Source organism: Erpetoichthys calabaricus, chromosome 2 (assembly GCF_900747795.2).
Source record: "Erpetoichthys calabaricus chromosome 2, fErpCal1.3, whole genome shotgun sequence".
NCBI lineage: Eukaryota > Metazoa > Chordata > Cladistia > Polypteriformes > Polypteridae > Erpetoichthys > Erpetoichthys calabaricus.
Window position 1 is genome coordinate 54,931,613 of NC_041395.2, and position 27,288 is coordinate 54,958,900.

General features: G+C 36.8%; 1 protein-coding gene across 1 annotated transcript in view; it reads right to left on the reverse strand.

Moving 5' to 3' along the window:
• shank2b (SH3 and multiple ankyrin repeat domains 2b) overlaps window positions 1-27,288 on the reverse strand; it is a 971,122-nt gene that overhangs the window by 443,890 nt on the left and 499,944 nt on the right. Inside the window, exon 15 of the mRNA XM_028793812.2 lies at window positions 26,802-26,915. Within this exon, the coding sequence (XP_028649645.1) occupies window positions 26,802-26,915 (114 nt within the window). The remainder of the gene's footprint in view (window positions 1-26,801; window positions 26,916-27,288) is intronic.

The following is a 27,288-nucleotide window of genomic DNA, read 5'->3' on the forward strand; positions in this document are numbered from 1 at the left end:
GTGGCTATTCAACTTCATTCTCATTTATCTCAAAATGACCTGTATGAACAGTTCCAGTCTGGTTTTCGCCCCTTCCATAGCACAGAAATGGCATTTGTCAAAATTACTAACAACCACCTTATGGCAGCTGATTCTGGTTTAATTACTATTCTTATCCTTCTTGATCTGAGTGCGGCATTTGACACTATTTGTCACACCACTCTTCTCAATAGATTATCTTCAATTAGCATTATCCAGACTCCATTGGATTGGTTCAGATCCTATCTCTTAGCCAACACTCATCAGTTCATTCGGCTTAAAACTTTTACATCCCAACCCACTGCTGCTACTTCAGGTGTACCCTTAGGGCTTTGTCCTTTGACCCCTCCTTTTCCTTATTTACCTCCTTCCTCTTGGCAATATCTTTCATAAATATAACATTAGCTTCCAATGTTACGCTGATGACACCCAGTTCTACCGCACTAGCAAACATATTTTTTCCTTTCCACCTTCCTCACTTACTGATTGCATAGCAGAAATTAAATCCTGGATTTCTTCAAATTTTCTTAAATTAAATAGTGACAAAACCGAGGTTCTCCTCATTGGTACAAAATCAACATTATCCAAAACTAATAATTTTTCATTTGTTATTGATAATTCCTCTGTTTCCCTTCCTCACAGGTTAAGAGTCTGGGTGTCATCCTTGATAACATTAATCGTATTCACCCCTCCCTCACTCCCCACACCACTGCTATCCTTGTTCATAGCCTTGTCACTTCTTGCCAGGATTATTGCAATTCCCTCTTCTTTGGTCTTTCTCGCAAATCTCTTTATAAGCTTCAACTGGTCCAGAATTCAGCTGCCTCAATCATTACTAGAACCTCCTCTATTCACCACATCACTCCCATCTTGCAGCAGCTTCATTGGCTTCCAGTTAAGTTCCGCATTGAATTCAAAATTCTTGTTAACTTTTAAGGCTATCCACAACCTTGCACCTCCATATCTGGCCGACCTCCTCCATGTTGCCATTACCTCTCGCACCCTTAGATCCTCTTCTTCTATCAACTTGACTGTCCCCTTCGTCCGTCTTACCACTATGGGGAGTAGAGCATTTAGTTGATTGATTCATTCATTCATTCTCACTTCAAATCTAAACTTAAAACTCATTTATTTAAGTCTGCTTTTTTTTTTTTTTAAACTATAATTGCTCTGTCTGATTTTAATTTTTGTATTTTTAGTTTTGTTTATAATGTGTGTTTTATCTATTGTTTGGTGTCCTTGAGTGTTTAGAAAGGCACCTACAAATAAATAAAATGTATTATTATTATTATTATTATTATTACTACTAAGTGGTCATTTTGCAACCCATACCATCTCCTATTGCTTCAGCCACAACTAGTAACTGCTTCTTTCGGCGACAGTGGTGAGTTCCTTAATTGCCTTCCTCTGGGCCTGCCCTCCAATTCCCATTTTCCTTCAGCAGCCTTGTAGTGAAACTGGCAGCCCAACTCCATTGGACTCGCCTTCAAATTCCAGCCTCACTCCTCTGCTTCAGCTGAAAGACTGGTATACAGCAGCTTTTTTCTTTCATATGCTTCATTGATGGCATCCTCCCAAAGGACTGTCAGGTCAATGATGAAGCCACAAGCCACAGAAGACCAAATCTGGGCACATATTTGTGAGTGCGATTTCAGATGAGAAGGTGAGTCTCTGATTCAGGTTGACTTGCACTTCCCAATCCCTGGCCATATTCTGCAGACCTGAGTCCAGAGGTGATGGCTTGGTCTGCTGTTTCTCCCTTTCCTGGATGAAGGATGTTGGTTGTGGGAACGTAGTATGGGCATTAAGGGGGATGGCAATGGTTGACACTCTCTTGTTCTCTAGTGTTAAGGTCAAGCACCTCAGTACTTGCTGATGATGCCACCTGTATCTTCCTTGCATTAAGCTGTTCTTACAACCCACCAAGACGTGTTTGAGGGTTGCCAAGGCTGCACACTGGGGATAGGCTGGATCCTCTCGATACCAAAAATGTAGGTTTGTTGGCAAGAGCAGCACATCATATGTGGCCCTGATGATGAAACTTAGCCAGTTCGTTTCCATGTTCCAAACCTTGCACCATGTGATTTTACATTGCTCTATGATTTCCTGCCTCATCCAGGAGCCTTGCTGCATTTTGGAGACTGTTCTGGCACATTTGGCTGCTTCCTCCTGGCAGAGCATCTCCTCATTCACCAGATAGTATTATTCATTTGGTGTAGCCATTTGCTAGGTGGGTGTCGTTGGTCCCAAACAAAGTCCCCTTCTGCCATTTTGGACTTGCTCCACAATGTCCCAGTGTTTGCGGAAAGTCTTTCATTATGCCCTTGCCGAAGCTGTGTCCAATTTCCTCCTTAGGATTGGTGCAGCATCTCCTATGAAAGGATTGTGGGACTCTTCGAGTGTCATATCCAGCCTTGCTTTGATGCATTTATACTCCTCCACAAGGCTTGATATAGGCAGGGAAAGGGCTCCGTTCCCAGTCCAAGCCAATACCTGACTTGTGCATTAACCAGTCCCTCCAGCCATTTAGTATGGGATAGAGTGACATTCCACTGTGGCCTTCTTCCACTGACTTTTTCAGGCTCCATCTTTCCTTCATGAGTCTTTCAGTCTCTTGCTGTCTCCTAGACTTAACTTGGGCTGATGGTTCCATATGTGTCCTTGGATCCTTGCTTTTCAATCTGAATCTCTCGGCCTGTAGGTGTAAATAATCTCTCCAATCATCTTCAGTTTTCTTTTGACATCTCCTTTCTTACCTTCTAGCAACTGGCCAAGGTCTATGTTAATGGTTGCCTACTCTTTTTTCTGACAGGAGCTGGACTTCTTCCATCCATCCTCCTTTCTATTGATGGCTGTGGCTAGATGGGCTCTGGGCTCATGACAATCGGTAGATTTGTATCTTGTTGAGCTTTGACTGGGGTTTTGATGCCCTGTGGACTGTGGTGCTTGTCCTGCAATTGGGCTTCACCTGACTGATTTGCCCTACCTCTGCGGAAGCAGTGGTCAATGCAAGGCCCCTCTGCTAAATTCTCTCAGGCACCTTTTCCTGCCCTAATAAACAAGTAACAGTGACCTATCATATGCAAATTATATAAGCTGGTCTTAATAAAAAGGAGAATAAAAATTAGGTATCGATATGTAGTATAATACTTGACTGTAGAGCACCTTCTGGATCAGGTATTTAACTGAAAACACCAGAGTAACCAGTAACTTACAAAAATTCTCACATCATAGTCTAAAATGAAACTAAGATTAAGAAGAAAGACCTATCAATGTAAAAATGCAATACAGAAATGCTTACTGTTATATTCTTTTTCATATTTAATAATTGTGGCATCATTACTATTTAATCAATTCCTTGAAATGACAAATCACAGTACTAACCATTTTAGATTATTCACTGCTTGTTACATCAAAGGTAATTTATTATACATGCAGTATTTATTATTAATCTTACTTTGGACTGAACAGCACTATTAAATGCACTATATTTTCCTAATCACTAGCTGTCTTGCATCTAATGATGCTTGGACAGTCTGCGCCTCCCCACAACCCCGTAATGGAATAAATGTGTTTACATAATAGATAATTCAATAGTTTAATAATATCATAGTCGGCGTGAGGGTTTCCCCGCTGTGGCATTTTTTCATATAATTTATTCTAGTCTGAGTTATGTTTTATTATTATGAATATATAATTAATGACAGTAAAAGTAAAATGTAATAAAAAAACAATAAACATGCTGAAATCTTCCTGGTCTAAAAGCCAAATCAAAATCCTCATTCTTACATATAAAATGCTATTTTGTAATCTGAATTTATTGTTACACACTAAGGATTCCAAGGATTAATAAAATAACAATATGGGATTGACGTTTACGTTACAGGGCCTCAAAGCTGTGGAGAGACCTGTCTGCTTGCATAAGAGATGCTCCTTCAGTTTTAGTTTTTAAATCCAGACTGAAGACTCACTACTTTAATTCCCCATACCCTGAGTAGAGCTACTGAGTAGCTGTACATATTGCATCTCTGTTTGTTAGACATTTGTACAAAGAATATAAATAATACCATGCCATTTTCCAAGCGCACGTAATCTGGAGCAGGTTTGCAGCCTACCCCAGCAAGCATGAAGTACAAGGCAGGGCAACTTCTGGAGATGGCACATGTCCATCACAGAGTGAACACACACACTAATTCAGCATTGCCAGTCCACCTAAGTTGCATGTCTTTGGACTGTGAGAGGAAATTGGAGCACCTGGAGGAGAACATGTAAACTCCACGCTGGGAGTACTTGAACCCTGGTCTCGTTACTGCGAGGCAACATAATACAATGATTACATTTGTTACTGACCCTTCTATTCTGTTTCTCTTCTTGGTAGTCTGCTGTGACATTTGGTGACACAGATCTATTTCCAAGTTGTTTATCTCATATATTAGGAACTGTAAAACTAAAGAATCATTGGTTTTATTAGACTGGCCAGTGCAAAGATAGGCAGTGCAGTAGAATGCCTGGTGTGGATGGGCAGCCAGTTGGTTAGGCATTCAGGACTTTGACTGTGTCTGACTCTGCTTTTGTCTTTGACTCTAATAACTAACTGTAGGTCCCCCAAACGTTTATTTTCGCCAGGAATGCTGAAAACTGGAGTTTTTGTTTTCACAACAATAATATTGATACATACATGTTTTTAAGATCATGTCATGTCTTTCAGTATTGAATTGCTTTGTTTTACTGTATGTTTTAACTAATCTGTATATTTATGTGTGTACACTATGCAATCAGAAATTTGTTTTTATGTATTTATTTTTTAAATTCTATTGATTTTATTGTCATCATTCCATACAAATAAATCAATTTTTACAAAAAATAGGATTGAAAACAAATCAACCCCCACCCCTGAGAAAGAGAGCATGGTCAATGGAGTAAAACTTAAAGCTAGATATAATAAGTAAATAGACGAATTAAAAAGTAAATAGAGATAAAGAAAAATAAATTTGTTTTTAATTGCATTTTGCTAGTGAACTTGTTATACTGGACTGATCCTGAACTCAGTGAGAAAATATAAAGTGCAATATAAATAAAATTTATTATTATTATTATTAAGTGCTATATAAAAAAAAAAAGGAAAAATGAACTGAATTGAATATTAATCATCCATCCATCCATCCATCCATTATCCAACCCGCTATATCCTAACTACAGGGTCACGGGGGTCTGCTGGTATTAATCAAACAATCCAAAAATAAAATTATTATTATTATTATTTAATGCTACTTGCATGAAGAATTAATTTGCATGACAAATAAAGTATGGGTGGAAAATTTGGGTTGTATTTTATATATATATATATATATATATATATATATATATATATATATATATATATATATATATTGTGGCCAAGTTTCAGAATAAAACTTTCTTGATGATATATGCTGTTCAAATTACAGAACAGGAGTGTACTTAGGTAATGGTAGACATGCTGTCTTTTCTTTTCATTGTTATAATCCTTCTTTAGTGACTTCAGGATTTAGCTGGGTAAATAAAATGTATAAATGGTACATTTCAGACTAGTCAGTCATTCTGCAGCAGCTTTTTCTCAGGTTCTCATTAAAATCAGTAACATTTAGTCCTGTCATTTTTGTTCACTCATTCTGCACTGATTGTTTCCTGAACAGACCTCTAACCAGGTTTAGGAAGAGAAAAGTAAGACCGTGTAGAATAAAAAGGTCTTCTTCATTAAACTAAAGTTGTATGTTGACGCTGTATAGGTCATTACTGAGAAATTTCTTTGACAAGTATTACTTACTATCTGGTTTTTCTTTCCATTTTATTTGCTAAGATGTTTAGCAGATTATTTCTTATATGAGAGTTAGAGCCACACGATTGTTATCTTTTGGTTTTTATTTTATTGATCTTAAGTGTTGGCCAAGGACCTCATGCTACGTTGTTTACCTCTTTTAAGTGATATCAGGTGAAGTGATGACTTCCTCTCTCATTTCCTATTATTATGTTTCAGCACAGGAGATTACAAGCTGAGTATAATTAGTCTTAAACAACATGTCTAGGGGGACAACCGTGTGGTCTTCTGGAGCCAAATACTGTGAGTCCTTATGAGGAGTACTGAGGAGTGATAGGATGTGCAAAGCATCACTCATAATTAGTGCATAAGTGCGAGCATGCATGGGCTTTCCTGTGTAAGTGTTTGTGAATTAAGGTTAGGATGCACAAGAGTAGCTAAATTCATAAACTGGGTGAGTTCCTCTAATCCCACCATAGTAAACTTCAGAATATGTCAATGTTTTTTCCTAACTTTGAAGGGTGTTGAATATAACAATCATAGCTTACTTTATAGCTGGTTACTCAACTCAGCTTTTGAAAAGATGGGATTCTAGGGTCAAACTTTATATGATATCCAGTGTAACCACTGAAATCAATGAAGATGAACTCAATAATGAAAAGTTTTGAAACTACACCTGTCATGGTTTAGCCTGGCTTATGTTTTATTTATTTCATTTTTTGTTGTTTTTAAAATTACTATTTACTTTTCGCTGTTAATTCTTATTTTGGATTTTGACTTTTTCTAATTTATTTAATTGTATGATCTTTGTGAATAATGTGTTGTTGATTATTTTTTCTGCGTTTGTGTGTCATGCTCAGATTTCTTTTTATGTAACTTATGTTCTGTCGGTGGAGCCTCAGGAGGCAGGTCACTGCTAAAAGACCATCCTCAGGATATATATTATGGCTGAGGGTCAAGGATTGCCTTTGAATTTGACCATTGCAATTTTCTATATTTTTGTGAATTTTTGAATTTTGTTTGGATTTAGCTTTAGGACTACATACTTTCTTTGATGTGGTTAGGAAGTCCATTTGGAACAGTTATGAACAATGCTGCAGTGATGTATCACATATTCTACTATTATTAATATTATTTTCAGTTATTAACACTAGAATTACCAGAGCCTATGAAAAAACTCGTACATCCGGCCCACCTTTAAATTCGTTCGCACCACTCCGTCAAAGTCTTTTGTCCTGTAAATGTGCTGATAAAGACAAGCAGCAAGCAGCCTGCTATTCCAACCCCCATAGCCGCAGAACGTCCACAAAGTTCTCCCAGCTCATGCCTTGATTGATTATCTGGGAGTGAAGTGCTGACGTTTTAGAGTGGAAATAATAGATCATTATTTGGAACACGTGCATTTCATGTGTGTTCCGTTTCTACAGTAGTCTGTGTAAACACATTGTTAAAACAAAAACGTTTTTTCATATTTTAGTAGTAAATGACAAAATGTTGGCATAATCTATATAATGTGTGAAGTATGAAGATCAAATAAACACTTTCACAAAAGGTTCAAGGGTAAAGCAACAGTTCCATGGCGCAGCGGTAACATTTGCTGACTTGTAATCAAGAGTCCCCGATTCGATCCCGACTGCCTCCTGTATTTGCCGTTTTCAGTAGTGAGCTGCTCTTATTGTTAATATTATACAGTACACACATACATTTGGTTTGCGTCTGTAACAGACGGTGTACATTTATAGGACTTGTGAAAGTTACCGTTTTATTTTCACTTTTATTCGCTTAGTCACGATCACGAAACATACTAAGGGATTTGATGCTGATAGTTTTTATTTGAAACTGGGAATAACTGTAGATGTGAGTGGTGTTTTGAGGCAATGGAACTGGAAATTTTCTGATCTGGAGGGATAAAAGCTGACACACAAACGCTGGTGAATCTGCCTTCTTCGTATCTCACCGTCACTTGATTTTTTCTTTTATTCAGTTTTATTGAATGTTTCTGCTCACACTGAATTAGTATGCACCTTATGGTCTATGATGTCACAAAAAAAAACAAAAAAAAAAAAACAGAGACATAGGTATATATGATATTTGGAATTATTCATTTTATGACCTGTGCAGTACATTTCGGAAAACACTGTGGCACGGATGCAACATTATTCGTATTATTCATATTCATTCGCATAACATCTTGCGCTTATAATCAATGACCATGTGTTTTTTTTATTTGCCCGATCTTGCCTGTCTCCATGTTGCTGTATGGTGTTGTTTCTTTTGTACTCCAGGACATGTAGAGGAAAGAATAGTACAGAGGGGTAAGTTCAGTGCTATATGCAATCATCAAATTCAAATGTTAACAGTTCACACACACGCAAAGACTGTCTTTACTACATTTACAACATGTGTATCTGTTGCAATGCACACACTTTTCTTTATGGTAACTTTCACAAGTACTATAAATGTACACCGTCTGTTACGGACATAAACCAAATATATGTGTGTACTGTATAATATTAACAATAAGAGCAGCTCACTACCAAAAACGGCAAATATAGGAGGCAGTCGGGATCAAACCGGGGACTCTTGATTACAAGTCAGTAAATCTTACCACTATGCCACGGAAGCTGTTGTATCGTCCTTGAACCTTTTGTGAAAGTGTTTATTTGATCTTTGGACTTCAGACTTCATACATTATATAGTTTATGCCAACATTTTGTCATTTACTACTAAAATATGAAAAACGTTTCTGTTTTAACAATGTGTTTACACAGATTATTGTAGAAACGGAACACAAATGAAATGCATGTGTTCCAAATAACAATCTATTATTTCCACTCTAAAACTCCAGCACTTCACTCCCAGATAATCAATCAAGGCATGAGCGGAGAGAACTTTGTGCATGTTCTGCGGCTGTGGGAGGATGGAAGAGCAGGCTGTTTGCTGCTTGTCTTTATCGGTACATTTACAGGACTGCATAAGGGCTGCATAACTGAAGAAAAAACACTCATTGTTGCCTTCACATACTCCATACCACATGCACTTCAGAACAGGATATCCATCTGAAGCTAATCATGTTTGAGTCTGGCCAGTACTCGGATGAGTGGCCATCTAGGAAAAGGTAGGGTTGATGCTGAAAGAGGTGTTGGCAAGGCCAGCAGGGCACGCTTACTCAGTGGCCTGAATGTGGATCCCAACGCCCCATGCATTGACGGATGCTGTGCTGTAGAAATGGCTCAATCCTTCAGATGAGATGTAAAATTGAGACCCTGACTCTCTGTGGTCATAAAGATCCCTAGGCATCCTTTGTAAATAGTCGGTTGTATCCCAATATCCTGGCTAAATTGTCCACCACGGCTTAGCCATTCTGACCCCCTAAATATCCTCAGTGTCTAATTGGCTAACTACCCCTCACCCCTTCACCCCCTAACGGCTAATGTGTGGGGAGTATACTGGCACAAAACAGCTGCTGTTGCACATTACTGGGGTTGAAGTGGCTCCCCACTCACTATGTAAAATGCTTTGAGCAGTAAGAAAAGCACTATATAAATGTAAAGAATTATAATAACTAAAGGACTGAAGAGACACTGGTCTTACTACTGGTGTACAGTAACAAGGTCTTGACTTTGACTCCTCAATGACATGGAAACCATGCTGCCCATTCTGAAACTTTTTATTCAGCCTTTTTATACTGTATTCATCAGTATTTTAAAAAACAGCTAGTAAGGTCTAAAGATGCTGTAATATCAGCAATGTTGCAATCAGATTATGGAAAAAATATATAAAACATCTGAAATGACACTAATTCAATCTTAATTCAAGAAGTGAAACTAAAATAAGCTGCAGATTCAAAGCTTGAAATTTGTTCTCATGCATAAGAGCGTTAAGTCTCCCTACAGAAACAGTGCAGAAAAGAAAGGGGGCAGAAAGGTCTGAACCATCAACTGAAACAGATGGTGATCTGCTGGTACTGCTTGCAATGGACAAGTGATGTGTTAGGAGATGCACCAGTCTAATTTTCAAATCAAAAATGAGTGTAAAAATAGGATAAATGTGTCTAGGAGATATTTCATACAAAACAAATCAAGATTACTAGTACCTTTAAGGATAAAAACTGACTCTTATCTAAGAGAACAATTTAATCTATCAACAGGAAAAAAATGAAGTTTTACTTTTATATCTGTGGAGTTGTGAAAAAATGTATACAAGGATTTGTTTTACATTTAAAAAGTGGAACGGTGACAACAGAATGCACTCAGCAGGTATGGCCAGTTGGACTGCCCCAAATCCATAATGATTTGCAAATAAAATCTGCCCCTTGCTTCATTGGAAAGAGGTTTACCAGCACAGCATGCCCAGGCTTTGCCAAGACCATGGTGGTGTGATCACATTAACACACTTTCAATAAGCTATAAGATGGATAACCTTTCAGCCCATGAAAAGTTCTACAGAGCTCCATCTGTTCACAAACTCTTTAGTAGAGATACTGAAACAATGAAATTCATTGAAGGCAAGGAGAATAAATAATTGTTTTGAGACAAGATGCATTTTGTTTCAAGCTACCATTTCAGAAAATATGTGCATTTATTTTGCCAAAAAATAATTATAAAATTTGAAACAGAAAAAACCTAATTAGCTCAGGACTATATAAGATTTTACCGAGATTTTGTTAAACTAAAACTAACAGATACTGCAATGGCCTGGCGCTCCTACATTCTGCATTGATTTCTGCCTAGAGCCTGATGCTGCCAGGAACGCCATATATAATTTGCTTTGAGTCAATGAGTTACCCATATTTTTTATTTCAGAGGAATTTTGTCATTGAAGGGCAACAATAACAACAACAACAACATTTATTTATATAGCAAATTTTCATACAAAAAATGTAGCTCAAAGTGCTTTACATAATGAAGAAAAGAAAAATAAAAGACAAAGTAAGAATTACTTTGCCAAACAAGTGAGCAAAACAAGTGAGCCTCAAAGCTGTATTATTGATTTTTCTTGGTAGTCTCTGCATTAGGGGTCCATGAACACAGCCCTGCCAGATAGTGCTATTGTGCAAAATCAGTACTAGGCATCCCTGAATAATTTAATGAATTACTAAAATATTCACAACCAACTCAACCTAATCTGATTGTTCCAATTTTTTCCAATTTTTTTTTATTTTCCTTCATTGCTCAAGGTGGATTTTTAAAATCTTTTTTTTTTTTTTTTTACATAGCTTAATTTACATTATATATTGAAGAACAAGTTCATCCCCAAATTGAAAAATCATTAAGAAATTATAAAGAACTCCATGGTGGATAAATAAGGGGCTGAAAAAAAAGTTGTAAAGGAAAACACAGTTGTATAAAATATAAAAGGTAAACAATTTCAATGATAATCATAGGGCGTGTGAGAGCATAAGAGCCTAGATTAAAATGATATCAGGAAAGTTAAAAGGCAAAGATAACCTAAAGAGGTTCTTTGAGAATTTTAGTAATAAAAGAACTTGTCAAGGAGGAGGAATATAAGAGTATCGGGAACATCCATCCATCCATTTTCCAATCCGCTGAATCTGAACACAGGGTCACAGGGGTCCGCTGGAGCCAATCCCAGCCAACACAGGGCACAAGGCAGGAACCAATCCCAGGCAGGGTGCCAACCCATCGCAGTATCGGGAACAGTGGGGGTGAACTAAAACATACAGACAGTAAAATAGTGAATAACAGGGACTTCCAAGGAGGTACTTGGTAACGTGTTTATCATATAGGGACAGCAGCTGTGCAGATTAAATTATCTTAATTCTAACATATCACAGGAACCATCCATCCATCCATTTTCCAACCCGCTGAATCCGAACACAGGGTCACGGGGGTCTGCTGGAGCCAATCCCAGCCAACACAGGGCACAAGGCAGGAAACAATCCTGGGCAGGGTGCCAACCCACCGCAGTCACAGGAACCAGATAACATGTATTGAAGAGCATTTAAAGAGGTTAGTGAGTTTATATGTAAATTGAAAATCACTGACCATGGGAAAATTCCTAAGATAAACAAAAACAAATTTATTAGTGAATGGTCAGCATGGGTTAAGACCTGGGATTGTTTTGGGGATGTGGGTGAAGTCGTGTTTGACTAATATGATAGAATTCTGTGAGGTTAATCATTAAACTCAAAGAAGTGGGAATTAAATGAGCAGTGTTTAGATGGGTGCAAAATCGGCTTAAACACTGAGAACAATGGGTTACGATGAAATAAACATTTTTGTAAGTAGGAAATGTAAAAAGTGATGTCCTTCAGGGATCAGAGCTGGGACGAGTACTCTTTTTACTATACTGTACATAAATCATTACAGAGGGACCTGAACAGACTTGGGCAGATTTGTAGCACTTGGAGTTTAATGTAAATGAATGTAAAGTATTACTCAGAGGAAGGAGAAATGTTATGAGTTCAATACACAATGGGAGGTTTAAAACTTGAAAATACAACTTATGAGAAAGACCAAGGTATTGCAGTGATCTTGTCACTGCCTAAACCCAGAAAGTATACAGAAGCCATCAAGAATGCTAATAGGATATTAGGTTATACACAATAGCACAAAGAGTAGAGTGTAGGTCATGTGAAATTTTTGCTTAAGCTATATAACACACCAGTGATGCCTCACTTGTATTACTGTGTGCAACATTGGTCTCCGTATTACAAAAAGACATAGCAGTTTCTAGAGGAAGAGCGAGTAGGCGGATTCCAGAACTCACAGGTATGAGTTAGGAATAGAAGATTAAAGGAACTGAAATTATTTTAGGTGCCAGCAAGCATGACTAAAAGGTGACAAGACTGAAGTTTGTAAGATTATGAAAGGAATTGGTACAGTGTCTTCTGGTTGTTTAAATTAACAAGAATGCTGGAATACAGAAGGAAATTTGGTAAGGACAGATTTCACACATTGGAACTAGCACAGTGAATTAAATAAAAAGCAGCAATGGAGATTATCCATTGTAATCCATTTCTGAAAATAACCTGCAAAAACATTCTTAAAATTATAATCATAATACGGTACTATTGACGAACATTAAATCCAAGAAAATCACACACATTTTTAAAAAAATACAGACTTTTACATGAAATATGATCAGTCAGCAGAGGCTGGATGCATTGGCTGTGCTACCTACTGAAAACCGTTTCAGTCATGGACAGTAGGATCGTCAGAGCAAAGTTACTGAGAAGTTTGTACACATGAAAGGCCTCAATGCTGCCTTCCCCTTCACCAAAGTGAACATAATCAGCGAATTAATTGTTAACATTCTTTATTGGTGTATTGACTGGCACATACTGTATTGCATGAATACTGATTCGTCTTTCTGGTGTCCTTATGATGATGTTGTTGATTTTGGTCTTAAGTATTTGATGCTGAGGCATCTTTCAAGACTGTGCTTTGGTGGGAGTACTATTGATTTGACAAGGTTTGCTGAAAGATGACATAATTTGACTCTCATTATATCATCACTGATGTCATCTCCCTTGTCCAGCACACTGCTTTGGGGGACATTTGGAAATGAAAAACACCTATGTCAGGATGCTGTTCTGCCATCAGCATCATTGTCTGTCCAGCCTGGTGCTAAATGTCAGAGACCTTGTTTTAAAAATTTCCATATGTGTCTGGGTGTTTGGCTTCATGACAAATACACTCCAGTCAGTGAGGTTTGGCGAAAATAACTTCTCCACGCTGTTCACCAACATCGGTGTCCCACAAGGAACACCTGCCTCATCCCACTGCTCTATGGTCTGGTGACTGTGTAGCAAAGCATGAGGGCAACAGCATCATCAAGTTCACGGATCAAACCACTATGACTGGCCTCATCAGCAACAATAAGAGAGTGGCTACAGGGGGCTGGTAAAAAACCTGACTTGACCTGTCATAACAACAACCCCAATCTGAATGTCTACAAAGCAAAGGAGATCATTGTTAACTTCAGAAAGAACAAAGGCAGTCACACTCCACTCCACCTCAACAGCTCCAGTCTGAAGACAATTAGCAAATTCCGTTTCCTGGGTGTCCACATCACTGACTGCTTTTCGTGGTCTGTCAACACCACCTGTGTATTGAAAAAGACTCAACAAAGACTCTTTTTTCTGAGAAGGCTAAAAAGGCTTTGGGGTAAGAACCAAAGCATCGGTGAAGTTTTATTTCTGCATTATTTAAAGTATCATGACCAGGTGCATCACAGTATGGTTTGGTAACCTGACTTGCCAGAATCACAAACTCCTCCAATGGACTGTCTGTACAGCTTCTAAAATAAGAGCAGTGAGATTGTTTACATGTCATCACAGCTCTGTAACATGTGGCAAAGTCCAGGTAAATCTTTTACTGTTGTGCAGATCAAAATTTACAGTAAATTTAATCTCTAACATTTTAATGCCAGTGCAATAAAAGTGAACAAGTAAAATTTCAACTAAATTTAATTTGAATCTAAACATCAACATTGTCTAAAATAAATGTCATTCATCAGACTAGGCTACCTTCTACCATTGCTCTGTGGTGCAGTTCTGGGAATCACATGGCCATTGTAGGTGCTTTCGGTGGTGGACAGGAGTCAACATGTGCCTTAGGACTGGCTGGCAGCTACAAAGCCCCATATGCAGCAAGCTGTGAAGCATTGTGTGTTCTGACACCATTCTCATATGGTCAGCATTAAGTTTAAGACATGAGCTACAATATTTGCAGGACAATTTGATAAATTAAAATCTTAAATATATTTTCTCTTGTTTATATACAATGGGAAACAAACACACATTTTTATTTTCATGTATTCCATGTTACTTAACTGATTCTCCTCTTTACCAATATATTTAGGAATAACCAGTTCATAGAAAAAATAAACAAGACACTAGTCCAATAAGAATACTATTAAACCTTAATAAAAGCAGGGAATAATTCATATTCATCGAAAATATGTATATATAGTGACTCTGTTATTCTAATCACCAAGGAGAAAATGTTACTTAAAGATTTCACTGCAGTGTGTGTCCAAGACTTCTTTGCAGCCTGTTTTAGGAGAGTTCATAATGACCTTTGTGTGACAATGTGGTGATTTTCTCTAATTAGATGCTTTTCTATAATGCTGCTACATGTACGTATAAGACAACCAAGTGAGAATGGGGATCTGCTCCACTGTGTTCACAACTAAATTACTATGAGTAACTAATAACCTAATACTAATATGTTTACATTCTAAAATAAAGAATAAATAAATACAGCAAACTAAAAATGAACAAAAACACATTGTGCACCTTGTACACTATTAAATATCACCAAGAAATGCATTTTTAGATTTTTATTTAAACCAATTAAGAATTGCATATCCTATAGACCTACAGAGAAGAGAAATGGTGCTGCCTAGTGGCAAGAAAGCCAAACAGAAAACACTGCTTCCACTGAAGGAACACAAAATAAGATGTATCACTCTCCAAAACTACCCCCTCTTCTGGTATATAGAATTTCTAAAATTTATTTTTAACCTATTCTTTTTTCTTTTCTAATAAATTGCACGATTATAATATTTCACTAACAACAGAAATGTAATAGAAAGAGTGAAAAGCAGAGTAAATAATTACAGACACAAATACATACTTTAGCACACTAAATTCTAGCCGGAGAGCTTTTGTTGCAGTGTTTTACACGTAACCCATTGAAAATGTGATTTGGTAAAAACTGGCCATTGGCACTATTACAGGGGATTACAAAAGATAATGCGCACTTTTTAATAGAGAGTAGAGTCCTTATGTGTAGGAAACATTTTTAAATCTCTAAAGATGAGCCCGATGATAAAGTCAGATTGCAGGGGAGGACAGCAAAAAATTTTAAAACTTCAGAAAAAAGGGGGATCCAAGGCCAAAAAACCACCCAGCCCCCATTTGGGCATTCTGCCTAACACAAATGTTCTTCAAGTTGTTTGAAGCAGGGGGTCTTGTGGGAAGATGAGGTATCTGCTCTCGTTAAAACATCACAGGCGACTGCACAGTACTTTGACGCTATGTGTCACTCAATGAAAAAAGGCTATTCTCCAATCACTAATAAGATCATTAAAGTCTTACTGGTTAACACTCTAATATTTAGTAAAGCCCCATTTAAGGTCTTGGAAGAGCAAAACTGTATCAGAGTGTTAGAACATCTTGAAATTGCAGTTAAGTCATTTGTGCTTATCCTGCTTTGTCTGGACTTTTGCTTAGACTATGGTCTGTTACCACAGTGCCAATACAGAGCACACCTATACTATAGGTGAAGCCACTGCAGAGTTATCATATCCTAGCATGGGATTATAACTAACAGTAAGAAACACTATCATCAGTATTCTTTACATAGAATGACTTGCAAGTTTAAAGCACTAATGCTACATAAAGTCATTTTATAATTCACGGGTTGGCATGTTTTAATAGCAGGCATAGTTATTAAATTGTGGACAGTAATTCCTCATCAAATACTGTATTTAATGTGTTTATTACTTATTACATACGGCTTGATATAAAACACATTTTCAAACTACTGACTTGGCTAGACTCTAAATATATCGTACGTTACTAATAAGATTGATTTCAAAATGTCAAAGCTGATTAATTACCTTAGCTATATTGTCTGAGAGGACCTGGGCTCCTTGTCTGTTCAGATGTAATCCATCTATTCTAAAAAACCTCTGTCGTTTCCAGAACAAATCGAAATTGCAAACAAAGGGAAGGCCATGCTCAGCTCAGAAAGTTTTCAGCCAGGAGTTGAGGGGAAAAAAGACAACTAAAGGCCTTATCAGGATGTTGGTGTGGTCCAGAGAGGACAATTCACGCAGCTGACACGCGGGTAACCCACTTGTGCAATGTGGAGCAGCAATCCAAAGTCTTTTTTCAGCACCCCTGACTGGCAACTGTGAATGTCGTTTGTTCCCAAGTAAAAACACAGCTCTGATCATCTTTGCACAAGACTTTATCTTTTTTATCAGTGTCCTGAATATGCACCCAGGGAAAACCAAGCTCAAAAGTCTTCTGGTCAGAAGGTGCACAGTCCAGGTTTTGTATGATGGTGTCCCACAAAATGGCTAGAGCACTTTGGGAGGTATCTGACACAGAGCTGAGAGCTTCAAAAGGGTTCTCTCTGGGTGCTTAATGTGGAGGCCACTTTTTTATTGGTGCTCCTTCACTTCTTAAATAGAAGCAGGGGTAAAACAAATACTTGCCTGCTTCAGGCACTACAGCAGTACGGATGAAGCTAGTAGGCAACTACTGGAAGGAGAAGCCAGCGCTGGCCATCCTACAATATTGTTCTGTAGCTTATTTTTAGGTGCTTGTAGTGAGTGCAAAGCTTTTGTCATTGTTCCTCTAAAACTCTTTAGTTTTTCATCAATGTTTAGAAGCTCACAACTGTTGTTCTTCACTGTACCACATGATTTCTGTGGCATTTTTCCGATGGCATAAAACAGAAGAATGATATGCCATAAAACAGAGCTTCCACACAAGACTAGAAAGTGACTTACAGGAAGTCTCCAATATATGTGATCCCTGACTTTCTGTCACCAAGCCAAGAGTATCTTCCAGGGGAAATTTGCATCTATTGTAAAATTAGGACCTCATAAAATGGATTAAACTATTCACTGGCATCGCTTTGGCATTGACTCGAATTCCCAGGTGATAGATATAAGGACATCTGCACATTAGAACTACACCTACTGTCCACTAGTAGATCTTTGTTTAATTCACAGATTTTTGAACAGATCTCTTTATACATTTGTGGAAATATTAAAAACATGGTCAATTTTGAGTAATTCCCTAATCTAGAACATACAAGGGATGTCTGCTTGTTAAGAGTTCCCAGAGGCAGAAATACTGCCAGGCTGGCAGAAGGAAGCCTTTTCGTTCTGCAGTAAACTACCAAAGGAGAGAGGCAGCAGATATGGAAAGGAAGGGACCATTACAGGACAATACGTCCTGCTGATGCACTACAGTAGATGCCCTGGAAAAGAAAGAGGAAAATATACCATTGCGAAAAAGAGAGTAAGAGGGAATGATGGCTTTGGAAAAATGACACAGGAGGCAGCGTTGGCACCTCTGTTTAAAGACTGAGAGACAGAGAGAAACAAGGAGGGAAGGAAGAGGCCAAAAAGGTCTCCTGGCTGAGAGGGGGCTATAGGTGGCCACTAGCTTGGAACTTGCACAAGGTTAGAGAGTACTGGTAGGAGGCCATTAATCTCAGCCTAACCACTTAAAAACATGGCTTTTTAATGGTTATCAGTATTTTCACTGGAATTCTTTGATCCCTTAAGGAGTTCATTATTACTAGCCTGGCGTCTCTGTAGTAATTGTAGGGTTACCCAACATTGACTTAGCTGGAATTGACTTGGATAGGGAATTTAAAAGGCTCAGCTAGATGTGCGCTGCTTAGAATTAGCAGAAAAGTCAAGATGAAAGCTCAGGTGGGAGGAAGAGACCAAGCTGGAGAGAGAGGGGGTGAAAAGCAGATGTGAGGTGAGAAAGAGAGTGCTTGGCAGTATTGTAAGGACTGATAATCAGATCAGCCACCAAGTAGATTGTGCCTCAAGATTCATAAAGGAAAGGCGAGAATTAAAGTAGGAGTTTTGTTTAATCCTGTTTACTTTGTACAGCGATTTATTTAGTGCAATAATTTTATGCAAATATTATTTTTCATTATTTCTGGACTAAAGTTTCATTGTGTATATTAAAGGTCTCTAAGAATGAAACACCTTCTTTAATACACAACATAAAGTCCTTTTTCTTCTGCCATTTGATACTGCAATTTTGGCAGATGACACCACAAATGACATAGTCCTTTTATTTACTGAAGATGGTAGAATAATCTGTCAAGTGATTATTAGTTAGAAAGAGCCAGCTTTGCTAATTCTTAAGTTAGACTTGATTATCCTTAAATACATGTATAACTCAAAGAAAATAAATACACAAAATGAGTCAAAGTAATTTCATATAGCCAGATATCATGGGTATACACTGATTAGAGTAAGCGTAAGTCCCATCTCATGGCTACACCCTGAAGAATCTGCCAAAGGCCTAGTTCAAGACACACAAACACGGACATATACAGTACAGTGTACTCATGTTTGTATTCTTATACAGTATACTCTACTTGTGGAGACATCACCGTACTTTAGTTCAATATTCTACTCTGTAAAAAGTTTCGTAATAGATTACCTATTGAGACCAAATTACATGTTACATAAGCATTGAAGATTTGCCTGTTAATTATAATGGTATATTATCTGGTACAGCTCTTACAAGTATTAAGAGCAGAATTGTAATTTTTAAATTCTTCCTGTAGAATACCTCAAAACTAAAATAACTTCTATTATTATGGAAAGATCAGCTGTGTTACCCCGCTTCGCCTGTAAGTTATAGTGCAGAGGATTAAATGGATATAACAAAAGTACTATGTAAGCAACTAAGTGCTTTTTTGTATATGACATTTGTTGTTTGCTTCTCCAAGTGCTAATATTATTACTTCACTGGAAATCCTTAATCTTGAACATTCTACATACAATTGGACTTGAGTAAAACATTCCTGCCATTGATCAATTCTTGCTGTTACTAGTGACTGGGCTTTTGTTGATAAATTTTGCAATACATAATTTTAGATGAAACTATATTTTTTAAATCAAGCAGGTAATTAATAGGAATAATGGGAATTTTATGTATAAATATAAATTGTAGTTTCACTCACTCACTTTCATCTTTAATCTTCTACAGTTACAAAATTTTAGTGAGTTCAGATTAAAAGCAATATACACTGAATCGTAGTTACTTTTAACTTATTCTATACAGCATTGACGTTTACTGGCTTCACATTTATCTGGATCATGTAATGACAGAATATCTAAGCATTGTAGAGGTAAGAACAGGTGAAAAGAAATAATATTATGAACTAGGTCCACTTCATCTATGTTCTGTACCATTATTATAAATTTCAGCTTTTTAAATAAACAGAAAATAGTATTTTTGCTGATGAGTGAGTGAGTCATTCAGTATACTATATACAAATGTATTAATCAAAAGAGTCTGTCAGAGAATCACTGGTGACCAACCGAACGATATAACCTGGATTGGCTTAGCCTAACCCTAAAGTATTAACTTGGCTGCCTTTGGGCTGACCACACAAAAAAAGGGTGGTCCGAAGCAGTATAAATAAGGTATTGGGCATGTAAGGGACAAATAAAGATGGAAAAGAATTTGATAAGAGAAAATGGCCTTTTATTTATTAATAATAATAATAATAATAATAATAATATATTTTATTTCTATAGCATAGTTTAAACAACATCATCACCATCAACATCATCATGTGTATTGGTTTTAATTTATATAAAAATAACTAATCAAACTAATAAACACAAAAATAAAGAATATAGGCTAAGATTCATAAAGAAAATATATAAGAAAGTGAATTACTAAAAGCACTTTAAAAATGAAGTTTCAGTTAAAAACACCCAGTGATGATGAGGCTCACACTGACTTTGGCTGCTTGTTATATAAACCTGGGCCAATGCAGCAAAAGACACAAACACCACAGCACAGACCAAAGAACTGAAATCAGAGCAGGCAGACTGGAGAAAACCTCCAGAATTGGATGGGGTGAGTAAGTCATGAGGATATATGGATGCAAGAGGAGTAACACAGTTATGTACTGTACAAGAAGCAGCAGTTATTTGAAAATGTTTCCATACATTAGTTAGTAAATGCGATTAACTATTTTGGATGTACTATAACTTCTTTGTGAAAGAGACACAAAAGCTATACAGAACCTCTGCCAAGTCACTATAGTTGGAAAGCCACAGAACCAGTGCAACTGCAAACACAAAATTAGCAATGCAAGGCTAATGAGTGTGGTAATTAATCCACAGTAAAATGTGTCGTAAGCCAGCCATACCCAGCTGAAACACAAAGACCTTAGCTCCAGACAAAAAAATAAATAATCCCATGTTCCCTATGGACCAGGTACTAATATGTTAACTTACTTGTTCAGAAGAGGCTGGAACTTATGGAGAAGAGCAAAAGTATTAGCTAGTGTAAATGCCACATAGGCGGTACGGGCATCCCGGCCAGAAGATGGGAGAAGAAGGGGATCAAACATGAAGAGAGGGCCAGAAAGGATGGACGGACAGCCCACCGGATGTGGAAGATGTTGCTGGGGACTATTAATTCCCCCAGAACACACTAGATGGCAGCGGCCCTGGATATCAGTGCCCAGTAGGGTGCCAGCAGGGAATGCTGCATGACCTGGAAGTACTTCCAATGGGCAGCAGCCCTGGCACCAGAAGTACTCCCAGGTCTTTAATGAAATTCTCCCTTATCCAGTTGAGTCGGAGCTGGAAGGGCAGAGAGCAACACTCAACTGGAGGAGGACAGTGCAGTGGTGAGAGATGAATTGTGGAGAGAGAAAAATCTGTGTTTGTGTTACATTGGAGGTATTGTGGCGAATAAAAACCACCCTTTATTTGAACCCGGGACTCTTGGTGTATTTGTGTTGGGGTTTGGGGCTTGCTGATGCCCCAGTTTCATTTACACTAGTCAGACTCATCTCTACACAACAAATGAGTGTAACTAGACAGAAGCCCTCAATGAATCTGTAGGCATTACAATATAAAAATCATATATAGGCGTAAACAAGCTCAGCTATTTTACGTATGCCTAGACTTTAAACCTTTAAGTATGGAGTCAGTTCCGTGTGACTTCCAGCTTAGTTACAGATCTCATGTTTCTACTACAGAACAGTTACTTTTACAGACTCCTAAAATAAATAAAACATTTTAAAAGCTGTTTTCTGCATGTAAATGTTTTTATGTCTTAACTTATAAAGCAGCTTGGAATTGCATCAGGTATAAACTACACTATTTAAAAAGTAGTCTGTCCAAAAGAGATTATAAATTTTAATAAACTGTAAATTCTTATGGTCATTCAAGGTGTCTAGAACAGTGTCAATGAAAAGCACAAAAGACAACATGAAGAAGTAAAAAAGCATCCATCCATTCATTTTCTAACTGAATTATTGAGCTCAGTCATGTAAAGTCGTTGCCGTGCTTAAGTACATGAAGTTGCTTGTTAGATAGATCAGATTTAAATTAAACACAGCAAATAAAATTTGACATGAAATTATATTCCAGCAGATGGCACCAGAGCTTTTTTAAGAGGATTTTGACAGCATTTCAGCAATAAATAACTGCAACATTCTTACAAAACAAAACAATCAAATATTACTTTCAGACTTCAAACACACAGAAACTTTACTGATTTCCCACTCTCCTGTATTTTTATGGCAAATAAACTGAATGTGAATCAGCAAAAGGAATATTTCAAAAGCTTTACTCATATAAAAATATTAACTAAGAAACCCTTTACAGTCCATTAATATATTTTTGCAAAGTTTATTGTAACAATAATGCCATAATTACTACAAAGAAGTGCAAAAATATAATATTCAGATATCAAACAGGCCCCTCCTTCGTTAAAGTAAGAAACCATTTTGCTTAGCATATAAACGCAAACACACAAGCACAGATACAGATTAGTTAGGTGGGTAAACATTTCACATTCAAAATGTGCTGAACTGTAGAAAATTTGGATTAAAACATTTTGTTTGCAAAGTACAGATATCCATCCTTCCATTTTCTGTACCCAGTGCATTCAATTGAAAGATGGGAGGGATGACACTAATCAAGGCATCATTTAAAGGATAAGTTCATTATTTTTCAAGTCAAAGTTATTTCTTCACAAACATTTGCCAAGCAAAATTATGTTCTGAAGTTAACTACCTTTTATAAATTAAAATTAATATCTTGTCTACACTGCTGTGTTATATTGTAGTCTACGGAGCATGGAGAAAAAAGCCTAAAAACATACCAAATAATAACCATAACATCACTTCAAGAGAGGCCCGCCGAATCAACAAGCTAATTAAAAGGTCAGGCTCAGGCTACCTCTGGACCCCGTGGAGGTAGCAGCAAAGAAGAGAATTAAAACAAAACTGAGTGCTATTATAAACAATGCTGCACATCACCCCTCTAACACACCAACACTGAGGACTTTCAGCCAATAAATCATTCAGCAGAAGCATGTAATGAAAGAGTACAGGGGCTCCTTTATAGCAACAGCAACACACAGTACCTGTATAATGACTCACGCTATGACCGGCATGTCAAAAGTTTTTCTTTCTTTTTAAAGTTTTCTTTGTTTTTAGTCATTCTGGTGTGTGTTCAGATCATATTTAGTATGTACATGTACATTTATTTATTTTCTTTTGTATTTATTTAAGGAGTTTCTGTAAAAAGCAAAACATCCCCCGAAGACAAATATAGTTTGTTCTATCCATCCATCTATCTATCTATCACAAATGAAACATGTTTATATTAACAGATAATAGAATAGTGGATGAGCTTTTAGCTTTGTCATGCTATTTTGATAATTTTATAAGATGGTGGCTTATCAGGTAAAAACATCATGGAGCATATTTTATCACTAGGAATCTCAGGTCTAGATAAGAGTGATGAATAATTAACAAATTGTGTTATTAGAGGGAAGTAATGTTTCTTCCATTGCAGGAAGTGAGCTTACCATCTTCTAGGGGGCCCTATGTTCTCATAATGACATATACAGGACCTGTGAGTGTGGTTCTCTCCCTCTCATCAATCATACTTTAGGGTAACATTCTGCTGCTGCCCTTGCCTTTCAGGCACCCCAAAACACAAGTAACACACCTTTAATTATAACATAATGTATATGGCACCTGAACACTTTGTACATTTTATTTTCATGAATTCCTGGATGTGGGGCATGGTTCTTTAGTGTGCTCTATGGAAGGCCTGTCACTGAAGGCATCTCAGATGGAAAACAAAAACTTCTAAAGATGGAGGTAAATAGAAAAAATCTAAAAAGTTCTGCTCACTAAACACATGATACATCATTCAACCTATTACTAACGTGTTTAAATTAACCAGGCATACAGAAATCAACCAGCTATTTCCTGCTATTAAGAGTGTTTGGTGAAATGTTTTATATTCTTCTATCGTATAGTAGTACTGTGTCTACATTTAATACAATTATAATTCTGTACATTGCACATAGTTCTATATCTTACACAAAGAGAATTTCTAACATATTCACATTAGGCATGCTCTTTGATTTTCTTATAACAAAATATATAGTATTATGCTATCTGGATTTATGGCTCTGATATTACAGTTAAATATGACATATAAAACATTTCAATAACTTACATTCATGGTGTGATAAATACATATTTAAAGCTAGGAGGAAACGATAATATCTTGGGAGAAAAGAAATAACAAAACCCTTGGCTTCCAAAACCTTCTGTATGAAACCACTACCTTGACTTCTTTGTTGTAAAAATTAGCTGCTTTGTATGTTCAAGTATTCCTCATATTGAAGAAAACTACAGCCGCATGTTGGAATAGACAGTATTTTAAGAAATACATATTAATCAAATAATTTCCAAAATCAGAAATGCAATATAAGGTTCCTAAGTAATTTATCTATATTTCCTGTTTAATTTCACTTTGTGCCACTCAGGAGCTCATTTACTTTAACTACTAAGAACCAGCAAGTTAAAGATTCAGAGTTCTTGGCCTCTGATATGAGCATTATGGAGCTTCCATTCTATTGCAGGGCGTCCTGCTGTCCTCCTTTCTGTTAACCATGGCAGATCTCTTCAGCTGGTACCCACAAGCAATCACCTTTCAATTCACTCTTTGTACACACCATTCCTTGGGTATAGATTTAAGCAAAACAATAAAATTGAGTATAATAAGAAACTTCATTTTCTCCAAAAACAGATTTGTAATAACTATGTGAAAAATGTTTATTGTTCTCACGTTTTGATATGTTACCTAAAAAAAGAATAACACATTTTTATTTATGGAGAAAAAATATTATAATTAAAACCTATATGCATATTAAGTGAATATTAATTGCACACTGGAAATTTTCAATTTTGCAGTATTGCATGTTTAGTAAGGATCTGTGCTGGTATCCAGAAGGTTGCCGGTTCGAATCCCCGTTACTGCCAAAAAAAGAGATCCTACTCTGCTGGGCCCTTGAGCAAGCCCCTTAACCTGTAATTGCCCCAGGGACGCTGTACAATGGCTGACCCTGCGCTCTGACCCTAAGGGGTATGCGAAAACTAACAAATTCCTAATACAAGAAATTGTATAAGGCTTAATAAAGAACACAAAAAATATATATTTATTAAGTATATTTACCAGTGACACCAATACAAGATTTAACTAATCCTGTATATAAATTCCTAATCAAACTGGATAGTCATGCACAATGGATGCCTTACTTGCTTATACATCAGTTATTGTTGCTTATAGATATAAACACAATTTGTACAAATAATCTGAGTGTCCAGCTCCTCTGAATAAATATCCCTAGTTAAGAGCTATGAGTCATCACAGTCATGACATGGCTTTTAAGACTAGCAGAGCGCAGCGGGCACTCACATTTTGAATAATGCTGAGTCACCAAAGTACTGCTGTTTACTGCACTACCTGGTAATCAATTTCACGTATTTATGGTTCTGAATGTGAAGAAACATAGTAGTACAAATATGGTCACATGTGTAGAGTATAGTGAAATTCTTACTTGGATTTTTCAAACCAGTTCCATGAGAAAAAAAAATGTATTAAAATACATAACTCAATTTTATGTAACCTAATAAATCCCCTGGGTCTCATGGGATTTTACTGGTAGTGTTGAGAGAAACATTATAAATTAAACATTTGTTAAGCATATTTAGGCAGTCACTTCATATGGTTAATCCAAATTGCAGACTTTTCGAGTACACAAGTAGAATTTCAACGTCCTCTGTGCACTACTATAAAACATATAAATCACAAATTTATACTCTACTCTACATCATCAACAAGTTGATGTAATAACATTTACCTATGAAAAGGATTACCCTATAAAGGGATTCACCTTATTCTTGAGCCACCTAGTTTTTTTTCAATTTACTATGGGTTACTTGCTAAAGATTATTTTTTTTCCTCTAATTTTATCTCAAAGAAACAAAGTTGGTGTTTCACTTGGTTTTTGACTATTGTTTGGTCTCTGTTTTAAAGTGATATTTGAGAATTGTTGGCCACTTTGTTAAGCAGGGAATCTCTGTGGCTCAATGATACACAAGAGGTTACCTTTGCTACACTAATGACTCATGGGCATTTTGTCCGATTTCAGAAATACTGTAACCCTTTCAAAGTAAACTGTCATTGGCCTCATTGTGGCCAACTGTATAGTTTAAAAAATATACATACACACTGGAGAAATCCAAAGCAGATACAGTGAGAACATATAAACACAAAACAGACAGTGACCAGTTTAGGCACTGAAACCAATATTCTGGAAATGTAAGGTTACAGCTTTAACCGCCATACCACTTTTCCAAACCCTAACAAGAAAAAAGATAGTTTCTTTATTTGATCTGTGTTCATCATCTGCATGCACAAAAAACAATGAGGTGTACAATCTTAAAAAAAAACCTTCCTCATGTGTTGTCCAACTACTGTTTATTCTGCACATTACCACAACTTGACTTACAGTACAAGGACTGATGATACGCAGGTCTGTTAATAAGTTAAAAGGTATAATTCATGTTAATTTTACATTTACCTAGCTATAGTAAAATTTGCTTTCACTGTAAAATAGATGTATTATTTTATGAATAACTTTATATAGTACAAGTAAAACAAATGTCACACATTTTAAACACTGTACAATAAGTGCCAAAGTAATGCTTAACCATTAACTTTCATTTCATTACAAATAAATATTCAGAACAAGACACTGACAACCTTCTGCAGCCTTTCAAAACTGCACATTTCAAATGAAATAAAACTTCTATTATTTTGCTAAAAGGCAGCACGAACATCTCCAGGGGTATGTATATTTATCATCAGCTAGTAAAGTCAGATGTCTCTGTATTTACTCTACCTGGTTTACTTTCATTGGGCTTGGACTGGATTTCTTCCACACATTCTGCAGGAAACCAGCCCACATGACCCCGGGCACTGCCTTCCCAGAAACCTCCTTCTCCAACACTGATCACTGCAATACAAGAAGAAAACATTTTTCATTGTAACAAATTATAAAGACAACACTCAAAACTGTAATTTTTGAAAGGACAGGTCAATATGTCAAAATGCTACAGACTTGTATTAAATGATACGAACATGTCTAGAAAAAGAAGAAGAAAAGCTTGTGTGCACAAAAACAGAATCACAACAAAGATATTAGCCAGCTCTGTGTCGTGTAATACACACATGCCTTATATTATAAAGAAGCAGCACAACTACTTGCACCATTGTTTGTTTTTTTTTTGGAAACTCTAAAATAACTTAAATTTGTGAATTTACTAGTCACCTTTAAAGGGAATGTACTGTGTTTGCTTCTACATACTGACGCCTTCGCTTGCTCGCTA